This window comes from Lutra lutra, chromosome 4 (genome assembly GCF_902655055.1).
Source record: "Lutra lutra chromosome 4, mLutLut1.2, whole genome shotgun sequence".
Classification (NCBI taxonomy): Eukaryota; Metazoa; Chordata; class Mammalia; order Carnivora; family Mustelidae; genus Lutra; species Lutra lutra.
This window is the reverse complement of record NC_062281.1, coordinates 144666035-144685139: the sequence shown is the minus strand read 5'-3', so window position 1 is coordinate 144685139 and position 19105 is coordinate 144666035. Positions and strand designations below refer to the sequence as shown.

The following is a 19105-nucleotide window of genomic DNA, read 5'->3' as shown; positions in this document are numbered from 1 at the left end:
CAGCGTAGACACAGGACGACAATAGCCACATCTGACTCACAGCTAAGTGACCGTCATCTACAATGTTCTCCCTTCATTTTCCTTCTGTGAAGAGTTCTCTAATACAGTTGCTCTTCAAAACTGTCTAAGGGAAGAGGCAGATTTGGAATTTAGAATCACGTATCAACTTCCACATCAACTCTGATTTTTCTCCCTGCCCCCAAATTATATAATTTTTAAAACCTCACTGAGGCAGATGTGTGTTTACTTTGAGAAGTAAAAATGTTAACATTTAAACTGAAAGCCTGTTTCGGTTTTAAGGTACTTAATTGCCTTACAGCATATCATAAACGGAGCCCATCTTGTCATTCAACTAATGGAGGGAGCGATAAAGAGATAGGAGCCCAGGACCCTATTCATTCCAGTTTTCCTTTGTACTTCGTTTACTTTGGCACCACGCCTCATGTGTATTTTACACTTCTTTACATTTTGTACATCCCTGTATGACAAATACTTGTCAAACAAAAACTAAACAGATTTATAACCCCTTAACTTGAAATGAGCCAAAATTGAACTGCCAAAACTTTATGACTTCATTTTCTTTCATAGTTTTCCACTACATTGGTTCAAACAGACAAACCCCACTTGAGGTCAAGCCGAGGTCATTTCACTTTCATTACTAAAATATAATTTACAATATGCCAGACCTAAACAAGTTTAGCCTAAAGGGTTTGTATAATGTAAACCATCTGTTCCTCAACAATACAGCTCATTTCCTGCCGTCACTGGACAGTCTACTGACTGCCGCTTGCAGGGGTTTTATGATTTTTTAACTAGTTCAGGATTTATGTAAAATTTGAAAATAAGTCTGTAGTTAAGACACATTTGTATCGAGTAACTGGAGCATTTTAAAAATGCAAATCACTGTGTAAATTGTTCCCCTGAAACCAAGGTCCGAGCTGTTTTTCTGGGTACTTCTATGCTGGCTGCCGCACAGGTGTTCCGAGGAAAGGTTTTGTGAAGTCTGCCTTAGTCATTGCCTTCCATGCTCTTTCCAAAGCAAAATCCCCAAATTTGGGTATGACTAGCTGTGCTGAGCTGCAACTACGTGCTGGAGGGCCCACCTGGTACAGCTGGGATCTGACAAGACACACTTGGGGTCAGAATGTCTTCTCCTGTGCCTGAACAGGGGATAAAGAACAGTTATAACTCCGAGGAGTGACCACACACTGAAAGCCTGCAGGCTGGCCTCACAGCCCCGTAAGGTGTCAGACCCCCGGGCTAAGCCTCCAGAGACCTCCTGTGTCAAACCGGCCTTGCCAGGCCAGCACGCTTCACAGGTTTCAGAGAGAACGGTGTGGCCCAAAGCAAAAGGCCTTGCAGCAAAGTGCAGCTCTTTTTGGCTCTCCTAAAAATTCTTGATACCTCTCAAGCTTTGTTCTCCATCTGTAAAATGGTAAGAGTGAGAGTTCTTTTTTCCAAAGGCGAATAGAAGAGAACTAATTTGCTTACCTCAGTGGAGGGGAATGCAGCTGGTCTTTTTAGCCATGAAGCCCTAGGGGCCATGCCCTAGGCTCCGTGCCAAGGTCCTGTCCACCCCTCTTCTCTTCCAGTCCCCAGAAGTTTGGCCAGCTTGCTTCCTTGTCCCATCTGCCACCATCTACTCTTCCACATGGGTTCTCACTCTCTCCACCCATCTTCATCTCCCAGAATCCTAGAGGAGCAGCCACTCCAATTGGACCCACCTTTGGGATCCAAAACAAATTCTCTATTTTGAGATTGAAGATTTTTAAGATTTCAAGATTTTTGTTTTAAACCAACAACTACAAGAGAGCAGGGAAAGATTAGTAGGAAGAAATTCAATGCTTTTTTTTTTTTTTTCCAAAAAAATGTAAAGGGAATTATACAAAACTGTCTAGAAATACTTAAGGCTGTAAAAAGGTCTAAATCATTCTCATTTACTCCACTTCTGGGATTACTTCCGTAATAAGGATAATAAGATTGATGTGAAGATCACTTACTAGGTGGAAACTACTTTCCGACATTGTTGAATTTAATCCCTGGTGTCACTGTGGAAGCTGCGTATTATATTGTTTCATGGGTTTGGAAATAGAGGTTCAGAGAAGTGAAGAAGCTCACCCAAGGTCAACCAACTAAGATACGGGACCTACCTCACAGGATTGTTGTCTTAAATGAGTCATATTTGTTAAGTGCTTAGAAGAGTATCTAGCATGTAGTAAATGTTATATAAGTATTAACTAGTACTGATAGAATGTAACAGGTCCGAGATGCAAATTCAGATTGTTATGACTCCAGAGATGACATAGTTTGAATATCCTGCACTGGCTGGCTATGCATTATTTTCAGCAGGGGCAGGAAAAAGTAGTCCTAACTTCCCATTACCTCAGTCTAATATTCCTTGAGTGTAGTTACTAATTCTGATTTTCCCTAAAAAAAAAAAATTGTATTACTCAGTCACATAGGTTTCTCTCTCACCAAAGCCTGGGGATCCTGCTTAGGTGGAAAGGTAAGTAAATACCTACTATCCCATTCAAAGGACCTTCACATAAATTGGATTCTTTTAAATCATTAGGAAAAGGACGCTTGGGTAGCTCAGTCGGTTAAGTGTCTGCCTTTGGCTCAGGTCACGATCCCGGGATCCTGGGATCGAGCCCCCCTTCGGGCTCCCTGCTCAGCAAGGAGTCTGCCTCTCCCTCTCCCTTTGCCACTCCTCCTCCACTCGTGCTCTGTCTCTCACTTTCTCTCAAATAAATAAAATCTTTAAAAAATTATATATATGTGTAATATATATATATATATATATATATATATATATATATATATAAAATAAATCATTAGAAAATGTTGTGATAGAAATCCCTACCCTAACATCATGCAGGAGAAATTCACCTTGGATTAGTCTTTCCCCAAAATAAAAATCATCTGAGTGCCACAAGAGAAAAAGTAAGTTTGGTTCAATTGGTTCCTTTCCCATCACCTGCACACAGCTCTCCCTGAGGAACAACGTAGCTTCCATAAGAATCCAACCCCTGTAAGCAAAAGGAAAAATAGTGGATGTACCTGTGATTGCAAAAGAAATTTCTATATTCAGTCAGATAGAAAGATTGGTCATATGTTTTTACTTTTTTATTTTTTTCTTGGTTCAAAAAAGTTTAAAGTACAAAAAAGCATGAAGTGAAAACTCTCCCAACTCTGTCTCCTTCCTCCTAGTTCCCATCTCTGTACTCCCCCATAACTACTGCCGTTTCCTGAGTGTCCTTTCAGAGTTTCTTTATATATACACAAATAAACATGAATAATTCCTTCTTTTTCACTTCCCCTTCACACAAAAGCAGCATGCAGCATTAACTGTTCTTTTGCTTTTTATTTTTGACTTAGCAGTAGGATTTTGGAGATCTTTCCATGTCGGTACATAGAAAACATCCTCTTTAATACTCTTTTTTTTAGTTCTACCATAATTAACATAACAAGTCTCCTCTAGGTAGACGTTTATGTTGTTACTTTTTTTTTAAAGATTTTTATTTATTTATTTGATGGACAGAGATCACAAGTAGGCGGAGAAGCAGGCAGAGAGAGAGGAGGAAGCAGGCTTCCAGCTGAGCAGAGAGCCTGATGTGGGGCTCCATCCCAGGACCCTGAGATCATGACCTGAGCCGAAGGCAGAGGCTTTAACCCACTGAGCCACCCAGGCGCCCCTGTTTCTTTTTTATTTTAAAGGAAGTTTTATTTTATTTTATTTTTTAGAGAGCACAAGCACAGGCAGCAGAGGGGAGAGGGGTGCAGAAGGAGAGAGGGAGAGAATCTTAAGCAAGCTCTACTCACCCAGCACAGAGCCCAACACAGGACTCAATCTCGACCCTGAGATTATGACCTGAGCTGAAATCAAGAGTCAGACGCTCAACCAACTAAACCACCCAGGTGCCCCATTTAGGTTGTTTCTACTCTTTTGCTCCTACAAGACTATGATGAATAGGACTGAATCAATAAATTTTAATTTACTGAATGTTTAAAGCAATGGGTTACCATTACCATTTTCAAATACCAACCCCTTAAGATCTGCTTTAACAAGTAAATGAGACCTATTTCTAATGGGAAATATTATTTGCATGGGAAAATTAATGTTTCAAAATTGTCAATTTTAGTTTATCCTTTTAAGTATTTTCCTGCATGTTTATTTACACTTATTAACTTAATGGCATTTTGTCCTGGAAAATATCAGCCCAGAACAGAGACAATCATCATGAATTTTAAACTAATAGAGTTTGGATTAGAGAAATATTTTACTTAATCTTCTAAGCTTGTCTTAAACTCTGTACAGAGAATTCTGAATTCTATATGTATTTACAACATTGTCAGCTTTAATTGGAATAGTCAGAGCAGTATTCTTTTTCTTAAAAAAATTTAAAGTGCAGGGATTATTTTAAAAATTACTTTATGTACAAATGCATTACTTTTATGATTTGCTTCTTAACAACCTCGTCTAGAATTCAGGCTAGATTTGTGGTGAGTTTCAAAAATTATTGCCAAGATGAAATGTGACAATTTAATACTTATTTTCATTGTGAGCTAGGTACGTTTTCCCGTCTGTCTTAACATCAGTTAGTAAACAAGCCACTTATGAAGCTGTAGGATTATCAGTTGGCATGAAGGGCAATGCCTCTCTTCAAGAAATTGAAATCTGATTGAGAGGACAAAATATTCATTAAAAGAAAGGCAACAGCAAAGTAACAACTGAAAGTTACACAGCACTTACTATGTACAAACCATCATGCTGAGTATTTTACAAATACTACTTTATTGCAAGTTCACAAAGAACCCTACAAGATAAGTACAATTATCCATCATAATCATCCCATTTTACAGAGGCACAAGGTGGTTGAACACTATAGCTAGAGTTACACAGCTGGTAAGTGGCAAAAGTAGGATTCAGACTCAAATTGTCTCACTGGGGAGGCCACGCATGTGACCAGCCCTCTTTTTTTTTTTTTCTTTTTCTGGTTTTTTTTTTTTTAGTTTCAATACTAAGGTTTATTTTTTTTCCACAGTGAGATTAAGTATCAATTTAAATAATTATCAGGATGTATAAATGAACATTCATTCAGGTAAAATATTACTGCTTTAAAAGTAACTAAGAAATATTTTGTATGTAATCAGCATAGTTTATGTTTAGGTTAACAGTCGCCATCTTGAGAGTAGAAAAGGTATTTTTAACCAATAAATTACATTCAAGAAAACAAGATATTTATATCTGAAGTATGATACATCCTTAAATGTTTTTCTTCATATAGCACCCAAACTTCCCAAATGTCTAGGAAGTATCTCCCAAAATATAACTCATACCTTAAGTCATTAAAATAAAGGCCAAGAAAAAGCCAATTTAAGACAAAATATACAGTTTATATTCTTAATTCCCCATTCAATAAAATATCAATTGCCCATTTATTAGAAGTAAATGAACTGTATATATGTTAGTGCTGTTAGTGCTGGAAATCTGAAATATAATATTTTTAAAAGTCACTCTTTCTCAAAGTACTTAGAATCTTGCATCTCTGGTGGCAAACCTGAGAAGTAGCAAGCATTTTACTTCTGCGGTTTTCATTCTTCCACTCCCAAAACAATGGATGGCTCACACCGCCTCTTGAGCGTGGTGGCAGTCAGACAGTGAAGCAGAAGGACTCCAGAGAAGGCAAAGACCTTAGTGGTCAGGGAGAGTTTCAGAGGGAACAGGATTTGAGAAGCACTGGGGAGCACATTCCAAACCTCCTGCCTCTACTGTGAGCACTGCGGGAGGACAGCCTTTCAGTTGGGTTTCTCTGGCTTTTTGCACAATAAATACCCTAAAAATAAGAAAAACATTGCAGGAACAGTTGTTAGGCAAGAATGGCCATGGTGTTTAGGGCTGGACACTGAGGAGACCTATTTCCGTAAAGCGATGCTAAGATACAGAGAAGAAGCCAGGGTAGGCAGATTAGGACCAGATCACACACGCTCTGTGTGCTGGGCTGAGAACTGAGGCTGTATGCTCTCCAGCAGCACCTCTCACACTGTAATGTTTACTGAAGTCACTGGGGTCTTGTTAAATGCACGTCCTCATCCAGCAGGTCGGAGGTGGGCCCCCAAGAGCCCTCATCCGTTGTAAGCTCTGGGTCATGTCGATGCTGCTGGTCTTGGGACCACAGCCCGAGCAGCAAGACTCTAGGCTCTGAGCAGCAAACAGGCTTTGGAGCAGGGGATGTGGATGGGGGGAGAGGGGAGTGATTGAAAGCCCCCTGTGTCACCTCCTCCAAGTTGTGGCCGACAATTTTAAAGACTTTCAGAACTGTGGAATTTTCTTCAGTCTGATTTATAGAACCTCTCCCTGTATGCCCCACCCCTTCCTTCGGAGACCAAGACATCTTGCCTTAAGGAAGGTTTTAACCCACACTTTTCCTTTCTTTTGATACAGAGCAAGGCTAAAGAGCTACCCCTCTCGGCTGTACGTTTTATGGAAGAACTGGGTGAATGTGCCTTTGGAAAGATCTATAAGGGCCATCTCTATCTCCCGGGCATGGACCATGCTCAGCTGGTCGCCATAAAGACCTTGAAAGACTACAACAACCCCCAGCAGTGGACAGAGTTTCAGCAGGAAGCCTCCCTGATGGCCGAACTGCAGCACCCCAATATCGTCTGCCTTCTAGGCGCCGTCACTCAGGAGCAACCGGTGTGTATGCTTTTCGAGTACATGAATCAGGGGGATCTCCACGAGTTCCTCATCATGCGATCCCCGCATTCCGATGTCGGCTGTAGCAGCGACGAAGACGGGACCGTCAAATCCAGCCTGGATCACGGAGATTTTCTGCACATCGCAATCCAGATCGCTGCGGGCATGGAGTACCTGTCTAGTCACTTCTTCGTCCATAAGGACCTTGCGGCTCGCAATATTTTAATCGGGGAGCAGCTTCATGTAAAGGTTTCAGACCTCGGGCTTTCCAGAGAGATCTACTCTGCCGATTACTACAGGGTGCAGAGTAAGTCTCTGCTGCCCATTCGCTGGATGCCCCCTGAAGCCATCATGTATGGCAAATTCTCGTCTGATTCAGATATCTGGTCCTTTGGGGTCGTCTTGTGGGAGATTTTCAGTTTCGGACTGCAGCCCTACTACGGATTCAGCAACCAAGAAGTGATCGAGATGGTGAGGAAGCGACAGCTGTTGCCGTGCTCCGAAGACTGCCCGCCCAGAATGTACAGCCTCATGACGGAGTGCTGGAACGAGATTCCCTCCAGGAGACCCAGATTTAAAGATATTCACGTCCGGCTGCGCTCCTGGGAGGGACTGTCCAGTCACACCAGCTCTACGACCCCTTCGGGGGGAAATGCCACCACGCAGACCACCTCCCTTAGCGCCAGCCCAGTGAGTAATCTCAGTAACCCCAGATACCCCAATTACATGTTCCCGAGCCAGGGTATCACGCCACAGGGCCAGATTGCTGGTTTCATTGGCCCACCGATACCTCAGAACCAGCGATTCATCCCCATCAATGGATACCCAATACCTCCTGGATATGCGGCGTTTCCAGCCCCCCACTATCAGCCGGCAGGTCCTCCCAGAGTGATTCAGCATTGCCCGCCTCCCAAGAGTCGGTCCCCGAGCAGCGCCAGTGGGTCCACGAGCACCGGTCATGTGACCAGCTTGCCCTCTTCGGGATCCAACCAGGAAGCCAATATTCCCTTACTACCGCACATGTCCATTCCAAATCATCCCGGTGGAATGGGTATCACCGTTTTTGGCAACAAATCCCAAAAACCCTACAAAATAGACTCAAAGCAACCATCTTTGCTAGGAGACTCCAATATTCATGGACACACCGAATCTATGATTTCCGCAGAACTGTAAGATGCACGACTTTTGTAAATGTGGTATCCAGGAAAAACTAGAAAGCTGTAGGAAAGATTAAAATTCAAAGGTTTTGTTTTTGTTTTTATTACAGTGAGGTTCTCATTTAGCAGACAATGCAACAAGTATCTTCTGTGAAGTTTAAGTGTGTCTTACCAAGCAGGGCAGACACCAGCCAGAAAAAAAACCAAACCAAACCAAACAAAAACGTTGTGGGATTAACCCTCCATCAGGGGTACATGACATGGCATTGGGATTGGGACATCTGGTTTCAAGTACTAAAAACTGCCAGCCAGTGAAGAGGAAAAGAATTCTGTGATTAAATATCAAACCAAAAAGGAAAGTCAGTGGTGCTTTGTGTATTTGCCTTCGTTCTCCATGACTGGTCTCTCCCCAAAATGTATATACCGTAGCATTTGTCTACCTGCTGTCTTATCTCCAGGACAAATGTTCAGGAATTATGTCCATTCAATTTAGACTTTATGCATACGTGTATGGAAATGATACTCAGAATCAATGAGGAAACTTTAGGCCAAATTTGAAATCCCAGAGGGAATCGAGCCATAAGACAAGTATTAGATCCCCCGAAGCCTTCTACACAGTGGGGCTTCTTTGGGAAGGTGCAGAGTGTACCTCTTTGTGAATTTCCTCTGCTGATCACGAAGGCCTTTTCCACACTAACCTTTTCCACAGTGTGTTTACACAAGCACTTGAAATAATACAGGGCATCAGACCATAAGAGGGCTAGATGTGGATGCCGGAATTGATTGTTGGTTGATAGTTCAATCCGTTGCATTAGAAATGAGGAACCAAAGGAAGCACAGTCAGGAAAATGGCCCCTCGGTCTAGATCAGCACCCATGGGAGAGGAACAAAGGGGCCCATGGGGACAGCCTCACAGGGGCTTCCCTGGACCCATAACATTGAAGAGGAGAGTGTGGCTGCAGACCAGCACATCAGTGCCTACAACCTCCTGCAGAGGGGCGCTCACCCTCAGAGAACTCTGGGCAAGTAGGAAACTCTATGACACCAATATCTAGTTCAAGTTTCTCTTTCACCTTTTCTTTTCTGATCTGGAAATGTTCACAAATGTTATGCCAGCACCAGAAGTTACGACGATTTATTCATAGAATTGGTTGGAATCCAAAGACTACGAATTCTAGTTTGCAAAATATCACAGTATTTTTAGAGAACAGGTACTGAGTTCTCATTTCAAAGATTACCGTGAACTGAATTTTTTTAAACTGGTGAATAGAAGGAACGTAATCATTTTTGCCTTAGTTAGGAGGGAGGCATCAAATGTGCATCTCATGCCACTTGCCTGCCAGCCATCTTTTGCCAAGTTTAGAATTCTTATGGTTTCAAGTTCTATATAGGAAGGAATGTTATGTTTTATTTTTTTCTCTTGTTAAAAAAATAACTCCTTTATTCTAAGAGCAGTGTCTCAAAATCTCATTTCTTTTTTTGATTTTACAGCTAAAGAGATTTTTAGAGAGACTTACAGGATATAAAATGATTCCTGGAAATGATATTTAATGAGGAGAATGCAAAGGGATTAGAAGCACATTGATGTTTCAGTTTTGTTAAAAAAAAAGAAAGGCAATTAGGATGAGAAATCAAGGAAATATGTTTATGAAATATGTTGTAATTTTCCCAAACACTGAATCTTCAAACAATAAACATGGACTTATTGCTACTGTGAACTCAAAGAATTGGCTATATCCAGTTTTATTGGGAGATAAATTAAGAAATATTTTTGTGACACAAATAAGCTGATTCAAAAGTTACATTTCTGAACTTTAGGTAGAGGAGAATATTGTATCCTTTTGTTGCTATGCAACTGTTTAATGATGAAGATTCAAACCACAATTTTGTATATCATACGACAATCAATTGTTTTCCAAGAATATTTATTATTTTAAGTAAACACAATTTCAGTGAATCTGAGTTTTTCTAGGAGTCCCTTAAAGGGAAATTAGCATTCCATGAGCCAGTAAAATACCTACTCTGGAAAAACATTACTATGGTTAAAAAATAAATTCAAGTTAGTTTTTTATAAAGAACTATAACATTTATTTTAAACATTTTATAATTACTGAGGACATTAAGGTGAGCAAACCAAATTTCAAAACCACTTGTAATAATGTATTTTATAATAGCACTGTGATACTACATAACACAGTCCCTTTTGTATTAAATAGTATTTTTTTTCACAAACTGAAAAATATCTTTCGCTTTGTTGACAATGTTTTGTAAGATGACTTTATTTTCAGCTCTTTTCTTTCCTTTTTTTTTTTTTTTTTTTGCACAAAATTATGTTTATGGTTTGTATCACAGAAGTGAAAATATATCTCTGCATTTTTATATCCGGTCTGTTTCTTTGTTTCCTTTGTTTGTTTCTTTTTAACTCGATATAGATTTTCTTCAAATATATCATGGCAATATTCAACTATCTTGCCCTCCCATATCTTTTCTTATTTTCACTGCATGCATTTAATCACTGTATTACTTAATGTTTGATTTGTTATTATGGGCATTTCAAATAGACAAGCATGGATGTAATGACAAAAAGGCTATTTTATATTGAGGATATGTGCATTTGTATTTCACACACCAGAGATGATATTAAACACTGATTACTTTATGCTGCTGTTTATTAAAAATGTTTACCATATAATATTATTTCCTGAATATTACTATCATGGAGAGGTATTTGGGAATTTTAATATTATTTCTCCTAATTATTGGCATTTCATAGAAAAAGGAATCATAATTCCTATTCACTGCTTTTTCATTGAAGTGATTTCTTTTTCCAAGTAGGCTTTTAACAGAGACTTGGGCATTCTTTTGCCAGCGAACACAGGTGGAAGGGAAAAATCCCAATGATTTCATGACCATATACCAACCAACTCTATATGGCAGGATTTTAGTTTTTAAAATCAAAATAATATATTGGATAATTACAACCAAATGGAATGTAAAAATTGGTTTTTTGAAGTTGCATCCTTTTCTGCCTTGTTTCCATGTGAACTTAGACATCAAAAATCATGTCTTAGAACTCTGAAGAAGAAAAAGCTGTGTACATCTTATCGTGTTCAACTTAGATTCCAACCATACTGATAAAATAAAAGAAATGTGGCCGTTTAATTGTCACAGCTTATCTTTATGACCTTCTTTGCCCAAAAGAAAGAGTTCCCCATCTGGCAATTAATACATACTGTCGAGGAAAATGAGTATCATTATGAAAGTTCAAAGAACCTGTCCATTCTGCTCTTTAATACAGAAGGGAATACAATAAAACCTTCAGGGCCTTATCCATCTGTTTTAGGTACATTTCTTGTCACCACCTCAGCAATCAAACTCAATAAAGCAGTCACTTCACATGGCAGCGAGATCGATGTCAGGTTGGGTTTCTCCCTCTCACGTGAATTCTTCAATCTGCCCTTCACTCCTGTTTCCTTCTGTCTCTCCAGGCTCTTCCCCTCCCACCATCCCCAGTCCCTCCAGCTCTGTGATTTGGGCCTTACCCTTGGTTCCTTAGTCACCAACATTTGCACCTCAGATAATGCTTACTGCAAACCCCTGACTACTGATTAAAGGGAGCTCTGTATCTGCCTTTCCCAGTGGTTCACAGATGATGACCCATCTCAGTGGTTCAAAAGAGTGCAGTCCTCAGACGAGCAGACTTTGGAACTTGTCAGAAATGCAAATTCCCAGGCCCCTCTTTGAAACACTGAATCAGAAATTCTGGGGTGGGACCCAGCAATTTGTGTTTTAACAAGTGCTTCTGGATTCTAAAGATCGAGAATCATGTTAAAGGCCTGGGGTGGATGTGGGGGAATGGTCATTATCTCCTTAGAAATGTATATATAAGCATTTAATAACATTTTAGCCACTTTAGTTCCCCTAAGGAAAATCGTTTTACTTAATGAAAAATTTAGCACTAAAACGCTTTTTGCTTTAACCATTGCTTTAACCATTTGCTTTAACCATTTAACCATTAACAATTTAAATATAACCATTTAACTATTGGTTAAGTTTTTGTAGTTGTTCTCTTGGATAGAAAGCTAATAGCCCTGGCCTTTGACAAGACTACCTTGTCTAGTTCACTCAAGACCCACATTCTTGGGTAGTAATCAAATAGAAAACCCTTCATGTGGACCAGCTCAAAAGACTTGGTCTCCTGGCAGTGACGATTAACACAACTAAAAGAACTCTCTGCGTTGCAACTTGCCAAATTTAGGGTCAGGGGTAGGCTGTTCTTTCTTTTTTTCCTTTTTTTTTTTTTTAAATTATGTTCAGTTAGCCACCGTATAGTACATCATTAGTTTTTTATGTAGTGTTCAACGATTGATTAGTGAGATGTTCTTCAACAGAGGAATGGATAAAGAAGATGTGGTCCATATATGCAGTGGAATATTACTGAGCCATCAGAAAGGATGAATACCCACTATTTGCGTTGACATGGATGGAACTGGAGGGGATTATGCCAAATGAAGTAAGTCAAGCAGAGAAAGACAATTATCATGTGGTTTCACTCATATGTGGAACATAAGGAATAGCATGGAAGGCCATAGGGGAAGGGAGGGAAATCCGAAAGGAGAGAAATCAGATGGGGAGTCGAACAATGAGAGACTATGGACCCTGGGAAACAAACTGAGGGTCTCAGAGAGGAGGGAGATGGGGGAAGGGGATAACAAGATGTGCGCGAGGCTGGTCTTCCTTGGGAGGAGGAAAGATCCAGCTCCCAGTAAGCATCAAGCAGAAACAGCTGCAGAAGCCTCCCCACCTACCCCACCCCCCGAGCTTCCTGTGACAAGCTGACCCAGTTGGCTGGATGCAGTCACCTGTGGCGGTTCCCCTATGTTCCTTTGCCAGAGGCAGTCCATCAGTCCTTGCTGGCTAGCTGTGAGGATTCCTAGGCTCAGATTATGCTCCCCACAGCCGTTAGAGACCGAACTCTGAGGGAAGACAGCAAGAAGGAGTCAAGGGAAGTGCTGGAGGTGAAGCTCATACTGTTCTTAATTTATACAGCATTTTTTTTTTCAACTAATAGTTCAAATGCTAGGGAGGAAACGCTCTATTAGAGGAGAAGGAGCAAGGGATCGCACACATAAGAGGAAAACGTTTGCAGCCAAAATATGACCGCACCTGAAGCTTGTTACCATAAATGCCAAGAGTATTAATGAGTCTGTTAACTCAGAGGAAGGAGAGCCTTGCAAACCATCAAAGTACTCAAGGTCAATGTAATCCCCTGGGAAATTAGGCGGGGGAAGGCTTAAAAAATAGAGACATACAGGGAGAAGGTCTGCTGACATATTTATGACTAGCTGAATCCCAAGCACCTTGGAATTGCTTATTCGCAAAAGAGGACTCTACCATTTGCTGACCAGGCCTGACACGGTGTTCATCCTCACCAGCATGATCAGGTTAGTAAGTACCGTTAGATACTAACCGGGCATGGTTACGTTAGGAGAAAGGCCTTTCTTTAAAATTAGATAGGACGTTCCTTATGCTTTGAAAAAGGCCAGTATCCTGACATGCTGAATACAGGTAACTCGGGGAATATTCAGCGTGAAGGAAAGTGGTTCTGAAGATCAGTCTTTGTGGACCTGCTCTTGACGGAAATTCAGGTCACACACAAAACAACAGAACTGACTGCACACAGCCTAGGCTCATGCTAAAGCTCTCCCTGAACTCAGAGGCACATGGATTTTGAGCAGAAAGAGGGAGAGGTCAGACTCCGCCTTACAGCAGGTGTTCCTTGATCCCTGCAGGCATCGAAATGGTCATCTCGGTTCTCAGTGGGGCTCATTCTAATACAGTTCTCTGAAAGGTTTCTTTTGAGTCCACACACCTTAAAAATCACTTGGAAGTGGGGTACCTGCGTGGCTCAACTGACTAAGTGACCAACTCTCGATGGCAGCTCAGGTCATGATTTCAGAGTCGCAGGATTGAGCCCTGGGTCCAGTTCCATGCCACATGGAGTCTGATTCTTTCTCTAACAAATAAACAAAATCTTCAAAAAAAAAAAAAAAAAATCGCTTGAAAGAGACTGAAATTCCCCAATTGCATGATCTAGGTAGTTTACGAAGAGTCAACCTAGTAAGACTAAAACTACTATTCAGGCAAAATGACAGCTTAGGGCCTTTTTATACTTCCAAAGTTCACTCCGCAAACAGTGCATGCGTTGTACTGCTCAGCTGGGCCGCGGTATTGACCCGCAAATCTCAGTGGCTTGCCTTAGGTTTACTTCTCACTCATCTCAGCCCCCAGAGATAGGTCTGGTGCTGCAGCCCTGCTCCCAGGTCTCAGAAGGACCAGCTGTTTTCGTGGCCCAGGAAAAAAAAGCAAGAGACAGAGCTGAAACACGGGCACCTGAAAACCTTCTACCTGGATGTGCTCTATGTCATGTCCTTCTCGCATATTCCCTTGACCAACACAAATTCTGAGGATGGACCCGACTGTGGGACATGGTTGTATCTCGACCTGCTGAGAGGCACTGTGGCCACCCCATCAGAGTCACAGGCAGGGAGAGAGGGTCTCCTTGCAGGAAGGGGGCAAATAGTTGGGAACAGGAACATGATCCCCACCCAGCTGAAGTCCTGAGCCTGTCGGAACAGCAAACCCACAGCGCCTGTGCCCTTCTCACCTCTTGCGTTCATGGCAGACCTCCCCAACTGATGCTTTTTCAGCCGGCTCAGAGTCAGCCTTAAAATTTTCAAAGTACTGTCCTGGATAAGCTACTAATCAGTCAGAAATAACACCGGAGGTGAAACTTATTAGCCATCCCTGCAGGGAGAGCAATAGTGGTCAAACCGGTTTCTCAAGATTCTCTAGGGAGATTCTGCAAATTATAACCTCAGGACCATCCAAGAATGTCCTGGGAAAGCTACCTTAAAACCTCCTACAAATTCCTTGGAGCAGAAAACACTGCATCTCTAGCCCTCCTTCTCGTGCCCTGGCTTCTCGTGACGGGCATGACTTTTGAACTGCTCCTGCACGGCCGCTGGCTAACCTTGCGTGAGTAAGGCAATCTCTATTTCCTTATCCATAAAATAGTGTGAATGTAGCATAGAGGTGAGGCATAAAAGTTCTGATGTTGGGACGCCTGGGTGATGTTGGGACGCCTGGGTGGCCCAGTGGGTTAAAGCCTCTGCCTTCGGCTCAGGTCATGATCCCAGGGTCCTGGGATTGAGCCCCAACTCGGCCTCTCTGCTCAGTAGGGAGCCTGCTTCCTCCTCTCTCTCTCTCTCTCTCTGCCTGCCTCTCTGCCTACTTGTGATCTCTGTCAAAAAATAAATAAGTAAGTAAATAAATAAGTAAATAAATAAAAAGTTGTGATGTCATGCTGCCTGGGCTTAAATCCCCCTTTCACCCCTTGGTAACCATGTAAATGTAGGCAAGTTTCTGAATTGCCTTTTTTATTCATCTGAAAAGGCATCTACTTCATAGAATTGAAGCTAATTAGCCTAAATGAGCTAATATTTATGTCAGCTGCAGTGACATGCACCTGACACAAAGTTACCAAAAAATATAATTTTAGGATTTTTCTAGAGTATCTATCTTTCAGAGTTGATATAAGCCTTTAATGAGAACATGTATAAATATGTTAAGAAGTACTTGACATGCAGTAGGCGCTCAAAAAATGGTAACATTGCTATTATTCAATGTGTTTCCTTTACAAAAGGATACATTATTTTCTAATGTGGTAAAATACTTAGAGCACAAAGTACTGTACCTAATTCTTCATGCACATGCCACAGTATAAAACACCCAGTACCAGTGCCAATGAGGTGGGGAGGGCTTAGCTCTCCAATAATTTCCATCATTTCCCTTCAAAACGGCCCTAATAAACATACGCTAAATAAAAACAGCTTCAAGACACATCCCTAGACATCCCTCGACCATATGTCATCCTTTAGACCCCCAAGCTGATTGCCACCTCAAAGTTTCTCCCATGATGACATTCTGGAATCATCCCTGGGGGCAACTGAGCGCACCATGAAGAGGTATATTAAATCAATATATGTGAAAGAAGCCTAGAATAATTACATCTTTTAAGCGGTTCCCTACTCCCCCACCACATACACACATACACACTTAGTCACAGTTGTACTTAGATAATATGAAATGCAGTATTTCCCAACAATTGGTGTCCCCATGTGGGGAATGAACGAAAGGGAGACCTGATCTTCCTAAAACATTTGAGGGCATGTCAGGTGCCCGGGCAGGTGCTGCATTTCTTAATCATCAACCAAAATCCACTCCTAATGGGATTCTGAGTACTTGCCCAAGGTAGGGTGACCAACTGTGTCAGTTTGCCAGGGATCATCCCACTGTTAGCACTGAAAGTCCTTTTTCCCAAGCGAGTCCCCATGGGGCGGGGGCTGGGTGGTTCAGTCAGTTAAGCATCTGCCTTGGGCTCAGGACCTGATTCCTGGGTCCTGGGATGGAGCCCCACCTTGGTGAGCGGGGAGGTCCCTGCTCATCAGGTAGTCTGCTTCTCTATTTCCGTCTGCCCTTCCCCTGATCATGCACATGGGCACACACACACACTCTCTCTCTCTCTGTATCTCTATCTCTCTCCTATGCTCTCTCTCTCCCAAATTAAATAAATAAAAATCTTTAAGAAAGAGAGAGAGACAGACAGAGCCCCTATGCCTAGGCAAACCCAGACTCTTGGTCATCTTACCTAAAGCAAAGAATGATGGGAAACGAAAGCCAGCATGTACGGGTTCCAAGTTCCTCTCTGTTAGGTAGCCACAAATTCCGATATGAATAGTGTTCAAGAGGCCCCCTGCATCTCAGGTGCCTTAGGGGGAGAGACTGAGTTATTCTGTAATTAACACAGTTCTGAAATAGGGGGGAGCCGGCAACCTCAACTTTACAAAGGGGAATGGAGCATTTCTTTGAGCCTAGGCTTTTATAAGCTAAAAAAATTTTTTTAAATGAGAAATTTCAGGAATTCAAGTTGCTGAACTATGCTGCCCACCTCTTTCTTCCTGTTTGATCTTTGAAGATTAGCATTCAGTATTTTTCCTGACATTTATATTGAGGAAGGAACATAAGATTATTAAAAGCAGAGAAACTCAATATTGGGAATGCACATCAAAAGGTCTTCAAGACAAAGAAGGGATCAGATGATTGGAAACCAGAGTTACTAGAAGCATGTGTGCTGCACTTCATTTTCTAGTTAACAGCGTAACATACGTCAAAATATGATTTAAAACACTTCTCACAGCTGAGCTGACATTTGGCGCTCCTCAGCCTTTTTTTGTTCTTGAGGATGGGGGTTCAAATCCAAACGAGGTTAACACTTTGTACTGGTACATATTCCTGGTGGATGAGGAAAACAGTTTTTTAGTTTAAGTAAAATGAAAACATCTGTCCAAGTCCTGAGGAAAAGAATTGTTTTTAAAAAGAGGGGGAGGGGATGCTTGGCTGTTGAAGCTGGAAGTAACCTCAGTAACTTTGCGAATGTTAAATAATCACACTGCTCGTTGTGTCCCTCACCTAAGATGGTGTAAGTTTGTGTATGAGCCTTAGTTCAGTCTTAATTTTTCAGATATCATACTCTTTTTACCCCCTAACTCTGTCTAAAGCCATATGGTAATGTCTAGGAATTGGTTTCAAGTTCTTTCCATACTAATCAGGGTAAACCCAGCTCAGTAAGTGACTGAACTTTTGCCACATAACTAGTCTTGGTCAGTAGTTGGATAAGTTGTATTAATAATAATAATAATATATAATTATAATTAATACAACTGTATAAGTTGTATTAATTAGCCATTATTGGATAACAAAATACCACAGACTTAATGTCTTAAAACGATGCCCATTTATTAGCCTATGGTTTTGGTCAGATCTGGGCATGGCTTGAAGGAATTCCCTGTTAAGGTTCTCATAAAGTGTTGGCCAGACTGAGTTCTGATCTGGAGCTCAGGTTCTCTTCCAAGATCATGCATCTGTAGCAGAATTCAGTAGCTTCTGGTTGTGGATCGGGGCCCTGATTCTCTTGCTGGACTTTCTGTGAGCAAGAGACCACAGTTAGTTTCTAGAGGCTGCCCACATTCCTTGCCAAATGACCCCCTCAGTTTTCAAAGGTAGCAGAAGAGAATCCCCCTCACAAAGAATCCCTCTCACACTTTCAATTACTGACTTCAGGAAGAGTCCAGTCCTTTTAAGAACTCACCTGATTAGGTCAGGCTCACCCAGGATGACCTCCTTTTCTTAAAGTCAACTATGCCATATAACTTAACTGAAAGAGTACAAAAAAATGCATCATATTCAGAGTCCTGAGGATTATGAAGGGGGTGGATATCTTGAAGGTAAGGTCATCTTAGAATTCTGCCCACCATAAGAAATAAAATGCAACATTTCTTTTTTCAATCCTTTAGGCTTACTTTTAGGGGGGAAAGACTGAGAGAGAAAGCCCTAAAAAGCATATAAAAGGACTTAATAAAATTTACTCTCCACTTGAAAGTACAAAAGTAATAAAAGTTAATGTAAAAATAATTATTCTATAGTTGGTATACTTTCTCTGAGCAGCAGAATTCCACATATTTATAAGTTACAGAAGTCAGACTGAGTTCTTAATGAATATATAATCTAAAAGACAAGTCAGAATTCACATTCAGTTAACAGATTTATAGTGGGCCTTTATTACATGTCAGGCACTATATTATTGTACAGTAGTGGCCTAGTTTCTTGGGCTCACATTTTAGCAGAGGAAGACTCAGAAAGCAAACAATTAGGAAGACAGTTGGAAACAGATGCACCCAAAATCACACACACACACACACACACACACACACACAAATAGCAGATATGCCAAAAGAAAAATTTATTGAGAGTAGTGATAATTTTTTAAAGAAGGACAAAGACTTCACTTGGTAGAACATGAGACATTTGTGAGGCTGGGTAGCCAAATGGTTAAAAACATGGGATCTGGAGCTGGATACCCTGGGGCTGCCTCCTGACTCTGCTGCATTCCAGCTCTGTGACTGTGTCCCTCCCTCTTCTGCAAAAATTAGAATCATAATAGTACCTACCTTATAGAGTTGTTTCTGACTATGAAATGAATTCCCCCAGACCACTGAGAACGGTGTGCCCAGCGCGTGGAAAGCACAGGTGTTGACTATCAGTCCGGCCCACTGGTGACCGAGCGGTTGGCAGCCATTACTGCCGTCAGCCTTCACAATGATTCTGAGAAGTGGGTGTCATTACTGGC

General features: G+C 41.3%; 1 protein-coding gene and 1 long non-coding RNA gene across 4 annotated transcripts in view; one reads left to right on the top strand and one right to left on the bottom strand.

The window, feature by feature from the left end:
- ROR1 (receptor tyrosine kinase like orphan receptor 1) overlaps window positions 1-9456 on the top strand; it is a 409877-nt gene extending 400421 nt beyond the window's left edge. For all 3 annotated transcript variants that reach the window (XM_047727874.1, XM_047727875.1, XM_047727876.1), the window contains one exon: window positions 6446-9456. In XM_047727874.1, the coding sequence (XP_047583830.1) occupies window positions 6446-7873 (1428 nt within the window). In that variant the 3' untranslated portion in view covers window positions 7874-9456. The remainder of the gene's footprint in view (window positions 1-6445) is intronic.
- An 8256-nt stretch (window positions 9457-17712) lies between these two features.
- Window positions 17713-19105, bottom strand: LOC125098774 (uncharacterized). The gene is made up of 3 exons (XR_007126946.1): window positions 18927-19105; window positions 18068-18133; window positions 17713-17902 (listed from the first exon to the last, which is right to left on the bottom strand). It is a non-coding gene; the product is annotated as an uncharacterized LOC125098774 (long non-coding RNA).